This window comes from Alosa sapidissima, chromosome 7 (genome assembly GCF_018492685.1).
Source record: "Alosa sapidissima isolate fAloSap1 chromosome 7, fAloSap1.pri, whole genome shotgun sequence".
Taxonomy (NCBI): Eukaryota; Metazoa; Chordata; class Actinopteri; order Clupeiformes; family Clupeidae; genus Alosa; species Alosa sapidissima.
In genome coordinates, this window is record NC_055963.1 from 38,784,762 (window position 1) to 38,794,681 (window position 9,920).

General features: G+C 42.5%; 2 protein-coding genes across 4 annotated transcripts; one reads left to right on the plus strand and one right to left on the minus strand.

Annotated features, from left to right (window-relative positions):
* Positions 1 to 677: 677 nt before the first annotated feature.
* LOC121713548 lies at positions 678 to 3,624 on the plus strand. Of its 3 annotated transcripts, XM_042098236.1 has the most exons (7): positions 678 to 939; positions 1,321 to 1,406; positions 1,760 to 1,882; positions 2,016 to 2,084; positions 2,409 to 2,505; positions 2,662 to 2,804; positions 3,524 to 3,624. In XM_042098236.1, exons 1-7 carry the CDS (start codon positions 774 to 776, stop codon positions 3,524 to 3,526), a joined length of 687 nt encoding a protein of 228 aa, XP_041954170.1. In that variant the 5' UTR covers positions 678 to 773; the 3' UTR covers positions 3,527 to 3,624. The 3 variants fall into 3 exon arrangements, with proteins under 3 accessions (XP_041954170.1, XP_041954168.1, XP_041954169.1); XM_042098234.1 differs by having other exon boundaries at positions 2,662 to 3,624; XM_042098235.1 differs by lacking the exons at positions 1,321 to 1,406; positions 1,760 to 1,882; positions 2,016 to 2,084; positions 2,409 to 2,505 and having other exon boundaries at positions 2,662 to 3,624.
* Positions 3,625 to 3,750: 126 nt separating this feature from the next.
* Positions 3,751 to 6,163, minus strand: LOC121713545. Its single transcript, XM_042098229.1, has 3 exons — positions 5,588 to 6,163; positions 4,100 to 4,918; positions 3,751 to 3,978 (listed from the first exon to the last, which is right to left on the minus strand). The coding sequence occupies exons 1-3, from the start codon at positions 6,090 to 6,092 to the stop codon at positions 3,761 to 3,763; spliced, it is 1,542 nt and encodes a 513-aa protein (XP_041954163.1). The 5' UTR covers positions 6,093 to 6,163; the 3' UTR covers positions 3,751 to 3,760.
* Positions 6,164 to 9,920: the final 3,757 nt, after the last annotated feature.

Genomic DNA, 9,920 nt, shown 5'->3' on the forward strand with positions numbered 1-9,920 from the left:
GAAGTGATTTCATATCTCAGCAACGCTTTCATGTATCAAAACCAAATTTAGTACATGTACCTCAGACCCCATCGGGAGGACGCTCAAGAAATTTGGTGACATTTGACCTCTAGGGGGCACCGTAATTAACAAAAATGCATTTTGGCCAGTAGTTGCTGATGCGCATTATTTTGCAATGGAAGTCAATGGCAGCCCATAGAACCGTCTGGTAAAAGGTTATAAAATTTTGCACACTAATTGGGGACAGTCCAATAATTCATTTCACCAAGTTTCATACCGGCACCTCAAGCGCTCTAGCGCCACCAACAGGCCAAAGTTGGACTTGTGTTCACGGACGTAACTTTTGACCTGTTGACCCGAATGGCAAAATGAGGTATCATTGGAATCCTTGGGCCAAGCCGAGTTCAACACACCCTATGACGTCAATTCTTGACCTCTATGTTTAAATCACAGCAAGTGTGATCATATCTCAGTCAATATTTTATTTTTGATGTGAAACTGATGACAGCAAGTTCCATCTAGTTCATATGTGTGCGTGCAAGGGTGGGACGGGGTGGGATGGGCAGGGGCGGTTGCGGCGGTGGGCTGGCTGGGGGAGGGGGCGGCGACACTCAGCCCTGGTTCAGCCCCACAAAATCAGTTATGTTTTGATGTGAAACTTGACCTTGTAACTCAGCCAATAAGCCATTATCACGCTGATACGACGTACTTCCGCATTCATGATTTTTGTGCACTGCCACTTCCGGTGAATTATTCATCACTCTGGCGTATCCATGATGGATGAGCGCAAGTTTACTTATACTGCATCCCTGGTAAATTTACCTAAAATAACTTTTTCTGACGTACATCGGCTAACTGAACAACACTCCATCACAGCCCGCTCCAAAGTGGACAAGGGATACAGTTTCTTTTTCGAGAACTTCATCTACGACTATGAAGGTGAGTGGCTACTAGCTAACATAACATTACATTAGCTAGGTAGGTTAGCTTATGCTAACGTCAGTTCGGCGTCAGCTCAGATGTTTGTATGGTTATAAGGTGTTTAACATACGTTAAACCCAACTAAAGTAAGATTATTCAGCTTTAAATGAGGCTGAGTCAATGCACCCATTTCATTTATATTCTGATAGGAAGAACTTTAGCCTCTGTCAGTGTCCGCTAGCTAACGTCAGCATACAAGTGTCTCTTGCTAGAATCATTGGTACATCAACAAACACAGTACAAGTTAAAAATCACGATGGTACCATGAGAGATGTTTTTTTGTCTTTATCTATGTAATGTTGAATCACAGTATGCATTAATTATAGTTTTGTCCACCAGTGTCCAACATCATTGACAGGGAGGTGGCTGTCAGGTCTAGGTGTTACAGGTCGATGAAGAAGCGAGAACAGCCCCATTATTTGAAGGTTATTTTAGGAAGCTAAGGCATAATGGCAAAAAGTTTAACCCCTTCCACTGTTGCCTGTTTATATTAAGTCAGTCAACAGCCATGTGCAATAAATTGCTATACCTTTGTTACATACATACGGTATGCAAACATCATAATGTAACTTTGCATTTAAATTCTTTAATATCCTGTTTGTTGAATCCAACATGTTAATGGTGTAAGGGGTTAACTACTCTACTACGGTTGCAGATTTCCTAGGATTTTTGGTTAATTGTAATGCTCTTCCTTACATTTCTATATCATTTGCAACAAGATTTTCCTTTTAGTTTAACGTTATCAACTAAAACGATTAGTGTTGTGTCTGTAATGTAGATTGTTTTTCAAGCTGATGCAGCCGAATTTCAGGAAACCTCATGCAGCTGTACAGCAGGCAAGGTTCTTTGCAATCATCTAGTGGCCTTGTTGTTCCAGAGTGCCCATTACAGCATGTTGCAGGTGAGGGCTGTGGTCTGGGATGACGTTTACATGGGCAGGTTAATTGGAGTGACACTGGTTCTAGAGGTCTACCTTTGATTGTTAACAAGCACATGCTCAATCCCGGTTTGCTCTTCTATCTCTTGATCTGCAGGTGAGAGCTGTACCACCACCTGTGGCCTGCACAAGCTCTCTGCAAACATGGCATCGACCAAGGACAAAGGTAACATTGTAGCCGCACCATATTAAATAGACTTCCAGTCTATTTTTCAGCCGCGGTGTGAGCTGCCCCGTGTGCCCTCATTCCGCGAACAGTGTGTCCCAAAGTTACGCCTGGGACACAATGTTCGCGGAGCAAACCGTGGCGGCACACGGTGCAGCTGAAAAATGGACAGGAAGTCTATTTAATGCAATGCGCTGTGCGTCTCTCTACATTGGTTAACATTGGAGTGAATTGGAAGCGGTGCCACTCCGCATGGCTACGTGTTTACACCATTACAAGCAAGATACTATTACAATTATGGCTACTTGTTAATATCATTCCCAGGGGATCCATGCAGAGCCGGTTCAGGACTTGGTTGTTAGGAAACCAAAGCCATCCGCCAGGAGTGTATGCAAATCAACACTCTATCAAGCATACACAGGTAATGTTAATACTGTAACTAATATCATACTGTTGGCTACCGTATGATATAGAACACTGCAGTGAGCAATTCTCCAGAGACTCTTGACATCAGAATTGAAACCAAAACAGATGTGTGGATAATTTAACACTTACTGTTTTTAATTTTTCGTTTTAGGATCCCTCCCTGACCCGCAAGTCTTGTCTCTTGGAAAAGGACTGAAAAGCCTCAGGCCGCAACCACTAATATCATCAGTGCTGCATGGCTTGTCTCAACTCACCATGGTCGACTCCAGGTTCGGACCTGTGCCGCGAGGTTCACCCCTGTCCTACCAGTGTCCTCCTGTGGTCAAACACGGAAATTACGTCCAACACCCAGATGCACCAAAATTCCCTAAACTACCTTTAGAGGGGTCAACATTTTCCACTACCTTTCCGAACTTTGAACCAAACTCCCAACAGTTTCTCCATTTGGACAGCTTAACTGTGACACACGAAGTGGCAGCTGAGAGAGAGGAGCAGACACGTGAGCAGTCTGAGTGCCCATTATGGCAAGCATTACGTAAACCTAGAGTAACAGCTAGTAGGTTCTATGAGGTTAGCCATGTGAAAGGGCCGTCTTCTGGTCAGACCCTGGCAGGGCGGATACTTAAGGGAGTACGCCAAACTCCCGCCATGAAGAGGGGCCTTGAACGCGAGCCACAAGTGCTGGAACAATATTCAAAACATTTCAATGTAAATGTCTCACGCTGTGGATTTGTTATCCATCCCGACGCTCCTCACCTCGGGGCTAGCCCCGATGCAAGGGTATATGACCCTAGTGCCATTCCGTGTTTTGGGCTTGCTGAAGTTAAATGCCCAGACATCTCTAGCATTTCTGAGGCAGGACATGTAAAAATGGTGAATGGTCAGGCAAAACTGAAGCAGAATCATAAATACCACTGGCAGGTTCAAGGTCAATTGGCTGTAACTGGATTGAGTTGGTGCGATTTTGTAACAGACACTGAGGGAGACTTCACAGTCGAAAGAGTCTGGAGGGATGATGAAATGATAAAAGACATGAAAAAGAAGGTGGACCTGTACTTCTTTGGTACATATATGAATGTGTATCTACAGCAGAAAGTGAAATTAACTGTATGAATAAAGGATTTTATTAATTCCCTTTTTCTGAGTATTTCGCATTATTTACTACAGTATTACATATTTACATTATTTACATTATTACATATTTATTTACATTATTTACATTATTTTGGATACTTGGATCGGGGGAAACACTACTCAACAGGGATGTAGCCTTTTAAATCAAGTGGTCCCTGGAAGTTGGTCATCACACAACAGACAGTCCACAGCTGGTTGACTGTCCCAGACAAGGTTAGAGGGAGAGTGTGTTCCCAGATGCGGTATTCCTTGACTCTGCGTATTGCTCTCTCCACGAGGATTCGAAGTCGGGCGATTGCTTGAGTTTTTAGAGCATCCTCTTTGGTGAACTGCGCTGTGGTTAGAGATGAAATAAGTTAATTTCTATCATTTGTGTGCACATTTTAATGATTATCATTTTTGTCTTAATGTGTTAATCTGTTTTAATTTGAAATGTTCATTCCTTTCATGCCTACCTGTCATCTTGAAGGGTGGTATAATCAGCGTTGCCCCACGATCAGCTAGCAGCTTCGTGATGGTGAAACCCTTGTCTGCCATGCAGCCATCTCCTGGCTCCAGTAAGTCGAGCAGTCCACTTCGTTCAGTCAACTGAACGTCAGAGATGGAGCCGGTGAAGAGACTTGATACGAAAGTCACAGCACTACATGGGGCAATCCCAATTAATCCCTTAAAGGTTGTCGTGTTTTTGTACGATGAGAAAACCTCTGACTGGAGAGTGAGGGATGATGGATTCTGGCATCGCACCTCGGTGCAGTCGATGATAACCCGAACATCTGGACAATACTGCACAAATTTGCTTGGCATGGTGTCCTTGACTTGCTGTTTACTCATCCAGATGGGAAGGGTGCCAAGGAGCAGGTAAAGGTAGTTGGCCCACGTTATAACAACACGGGAGACAGTGGACACACTGACCTGAAACATGTCAGCCAGCACCTTCTCTTGCAGGCCTGCAGCAACTCGGCAGCAGAAGAGAAAAAACTCATCAACTAGTTGCAGTCTACGCGTTGGACTGGGAGAAATGGGTGCAACTGTTTGTCCCTTTTTCTGAGCTTTCGACCAATAAACCACCATGGAGGCAGATGGTTGAATAGCCTCCCAGAAGGCACAAAAAACATCTCTTGATGTGAATCTTGTGTAAAAAAGGATGTCCTTGTCTGATACACCAAATCTGTTAAAATGCACTCGACCCACTTTCAGCTGTGATAGCTCTGTTGTCAGCTCCTTGACTTGGTCTTCCAATTGCTGTATGCGTGCAGCAGCAGCATCCAGTGCACCTGTATGAGATGTGAGAAAAATGAAAACAGATTGTCTGTGACTTGCATATTGGAAGTAGTTTGGACCTCTAAAGTTACATGAAATAGCATTTTATAGCTCAATATTCACCTTTACGTTTAATCAAGTAAGATATAAAATGCAACGTTTGTACTTGTGATGAAGCTTTTCAAATTGTAGTATTGGTCAAATGCTGGGACATCAATAACACTAAACATTTTGTGCCAGTGTTCTAAGTTGACCTACCTCCTCGGTATGACCTACTAATAACACATTCTGTGCTAAAACCATAGGTAGCACATCCTGATAGACATTTCTTACCTGTGAGGGTGTGCTATCTACGGTTTAAGCAAAATATAATGAGCAGTAGGGCATTCTGATAGACATTTCCTACCTAACAGCAGTGGTGGAGGAAGTACTGAAACTCAGTACTTAAGTAAAAGTACAAATAAGCAGAGAAATATTTACTCTAGTAAAAACATGAGTACGTACAAATACGTGGAACATTTACTTAAGTAACGTTACACAGTAACGAAGTATTTGTACATAGTTACATTCCACCACTGCCTAACAGGATGTGCTACCTGTGGTTTAAGCATAGTATGGGGTACTGGTAGGTCATCATGAGGAGGTATGCCAACATTTCAGAACATCGGCAAACACTAACACACCTGGTTTAGGAGCAGAGCCGTAATCATGTTCTTTCATCACCACCGAAGCTGCGACCTCCTCCATAGCCTCTTCCTCACATGGCAGGGGGTGCTCCAGAGGAAGGGCAGGGCAAACGTCATGACCTAAGCGAGTTGATGCTCTTTTATAAGCGGACTCCCTTCTTGGCAGTCCCCAGTTGTTCCACTGAAAACGGGAGGGCACAGACCCGATTTTCAGACGCTTGATGCGACCCCGATTGGTAAAGTTAGCCTCGTTAGCTAACGCTAGCCTGATAGCACCTGTAGCGTTAGTGTAGTCTGATTCACTAAAGTACCGGCTACAAACAAACGTGCTACCTTGTTTTATTTTAAAGTTTGGCCCTTCATCCCGGCGAACCGCTTTAATCCACTTCTTCCTTAGACTCAATTCAGTCGGGAATCCATGGAAACTTAAGTAGGGTTGGCGTTGTTTGTTCGATGTACAAAGTGGAACAGAGCAATGACATCTAGCCTTCGTTTCAGCCATTGTTGAACTGCGCCGGAAGTGGACGTGCACAAAATTTAAAAATCCCGCCCGTGAAACCCGGAAGCGTGATAATCCCCTATCTTGGGTTGTATGGCATGGAACTTGCTGTGACTGCTTAAGGCTATATGTCTGATGCAACAGCATTGACTTACATGGCAAATCTGGCCTGCTGATCTCTCTGCTTGGCCCCCTCATTGCTGCTTGCAGCTATATTTAGTTTCATTGCTTTTGCATGGTTGCATGATGCTTGCATAAGAAAATAAATACTTCTCAAAACAGCAACAATTATATGGGTGCTATTGTTTTGGGATGTTTCCCTCATGCAAGCATCATACATTGGTAGGAAATGGAGAAAATAAATACATGTTTTTTATTGAAGTTTAATTTGAATGCCTGAATGTAAGGATTCAGGAAACACAATACCAGCTTTTTGGGATCTTTAACAGATAGAAAGAAGGCTACAATAGCTTTTAGCCATGTTATATTCAAATTTGACTATACAATACTCAGTGCTATACAGTGTATTATACAGTCTCTGCTCTGTTTCTATGGAAGTTCCAAAGATCAACGTTGTTCTATTAAGTCGTTAAACAATTAAATAGCATTCAACAGGTTGAAGCGGAGCTTTGATACCAACGTTATCGATTAGTTTCAGTTTCTCTGGCGCAGACGCCTGCATTGAATGAACGCTCATACCACCACTTTATTGTATGGCTCCATGTTTAATGATAGCAGAAATGTTTATTTTCTTTTTTTGTCGGTCCGCGGTATCTTGATCTGCGCAGCAAATTATCAGACGAAGCACCGGGGCTAATTTCACTCCACGACTCCGCGGACCAGCAGTCTCCACGTTGCGGACCCACATCAAAACAAAACTATTTCCTGATTGGTTGAGAAATCCTATTTTCTGATTGGCCGATAGGTTAGTAACTGAACAGCAGCTCTCTGAGCTGAATGAGCGCACAGACAGCAACGTTTGTGTGACACGTTTGTAAAATATAGCTCTTAGAAATTTCTGTGCGGGCAAGTTAATAATTTCTCGGAGTGAGAAATGCCATGTGTGGCGTGTGAGCGTGTGAAGCCATTGAAATGCGTGTGTCTCACGCTCAATGCGTGAGACTTGAGAGGTCTGTCTCCTGGGCTTTACTTGTTTTGTAGCCTACTGTACCTCGATGTCCATCCATCGTAAAAACATGTCTGTAGACCCTGCTTATTAGTACAAGTTGTTTTAAAGCAGAGACTCTGATATGGTATAACCACCTAGCTTCATGTTAGGGTCTGTGGTCTCGGGTCCTAGCCATTTGTTCATAGCAAGAAATTGGTCTCTCTCTGTCACTTGATCTGGGCGTCCAGGGCTTTTTGATTATTAGTGTTATCATTTACTCACATAAGGGCAGTTATGCCAACGCATATCTTTCATAGGGTTTAAGGTTTTAAATAATAGACACTGTTCCCCTGTAACTTGCTCATGCGCATATAGCCCGCGGTGTCATGACGACATATGAGATTACGACACGCTCCTATGTTTAAATCATGCTTCCGCTACATAGTGAGGCTAATTTACCCTCAAAGGGGGGAATATGTGGTGATTTTATTAAGACATCATGCTTGTATGTATTGGTTTATCAGAAGTGATTCCATTTATCATAAGAATGTTGTTTGTGCAACTGTGTGACATTTGCTGGAAGTCATGGGACTGGACTGTCAGAAACTAAGAACGAAAGTAGACAAAACAGGGCCTGGGAGAGAGAGGTACTTACCAGAAGGGCATAAATAGAAGGAGCTAGCAGAAGAGGAGATGCAGGGACTTTCCAGAAAAGGGGAAGTGAAACCAAAGTTGGAGTGACACATAGAACCAAACGAAAACATACCCTGCCTGGCAACAGCTTACACATAGAACCTGGTCACATGTATTCTGCCTAGCAACACACATTTTTTTAATGTTTAGATGAGAAGGGTTTTCCACCAATATCTCAGGTCCAAAAACGGTCTGATTGGCTAAAGGGGGCCTGGTGACGTTCCTGGGGATAGGAACGCCTCCCAGGCCCCTGAGAGCATAAAAGAGAGAACTCAGGCACATTCAGATCAGATCTCATCGGGGTGGCAGCTGCAACTCATCGCTTATTGCCTGACGGTCCAGTCCTGACGCTGTTTGGATTGTATTTTCACTGCAATACGGCGAATAAAGAGTCAACAGTCTTCAACATCTCTTGTCTTGGTGTTCTCCTGCGGGTCTTTGACATCAGAGTGCTAATTGGGTTGGAGGTTCAGAAAGTGGATACTTTTTCCACGACAGGTCCCACAAGGAAATCTGTCTGAAACATTGAAAACATGATAATGTACATTACTTGTGAATCTGTTTCCATTGCATGCCACATGACCAGTGGTTAAAGTGGGATTTGGCAGGTGGGGGAACCCTAAAATCCAGTGTCTGTGCAACGGGGGAAAATGACTCACCGTTGGACAACATATTTAGTATTGTGGTGTAGCAATACTTTTTGGACAAGAATTGATAGCTTCTTGGTCACCTCTGTACACACAAAAATCAACTCCCCAATTATTTTAACAATATAATCGCGCTGTATCGTTGGTATGAAAGAATATATTTATTATTAAATTATCCGAGGTGGCGGAACTGCGTTCCTCCCACTTTAATTCCTGCATATGACCGCTGTGTTGGGCTAATGGAACAGTGCTAATGGAGTAATGCCAAGCTAGATTAACATTTTCCAATGTTAAAACCATTTATCACATGAAAAATAAAAATGTTATTATCATGTGATAATAACAATAATAACAATACTCTGTGTTTCCAGAATATCATGTTCAAGTTGTAAAAATATTTTTTAGTGAATAGTGAAATAGTTCACAAATATAATCAGCCACAAAACTTCTGTTAGACTTTTTTTGAGGATGATCACTGAAAGGAGCTGTAACAAATATCGGAGGCTGCTGAAAAGGCAAGCCAATGGCTATGGCACTCACATGCTATTTGGGGTCATGTTGTAACCTGAATTGACTCTGAGACGCTGCTGCTGTGTTTCTGGAGTGGTAGTTGTTGGTGCATACATCAAGGGCTTTCGTGTCGGCTGTGTATGTTGTTGATCAGATCATAAGTGTCCACAGCAATGAAGAGGAATGACTGGAGAATTTATGATATTGCTTGGTATGTTGGTATGTTGCTGATCGAATCATAAATGGCCATAGCAACAAACAGGAATGACAAGAATTTGTGACAATGGTTGGTAGTTGGTATCTAAATATTTGTTGGTATTTGTTGGTGTCTGCATCAAAGGCTTACGGTTTGACTGGGTATGTTAATGATCAGATAATAAACCACTAAAGCAATGAAGAGGATTGACTGAAGAATGTGTAGGTATTTGTGGGTGCCCACATCAAGGGCTTACAGTTGGTCTGGTTATGTTGCTGATTGGATCAGAAACTGTGTTCAAATTTGAAAAAACATCCCTACAGGCATTTATGATATATAATTTTCTCAAGAATGCAAGGTCCTTGACCTCGACCTTTGACCACCAGATTCAAAAAATTGTTATCTGTGAATATTTGTATCACATATGAAATTATGTCAGGGATTTTTTGAGATTTATCCACCACAAAGGGATATACATAAGGTCACAGTGACCTTGACCTTTGGCTACCAAAATGTTACAAGTTATTATTTGAATCCAAGTGACTGTTTCCAGCCCTGAGATATGTTGGAGATATCACATTTGCAAATATTGGACCTACGGGTATACAAGGATACAAGGAAGTTTAATGTCACATGCATATAGTTACTCGAAGTAAGAAATGCAGTGAAATTATGTC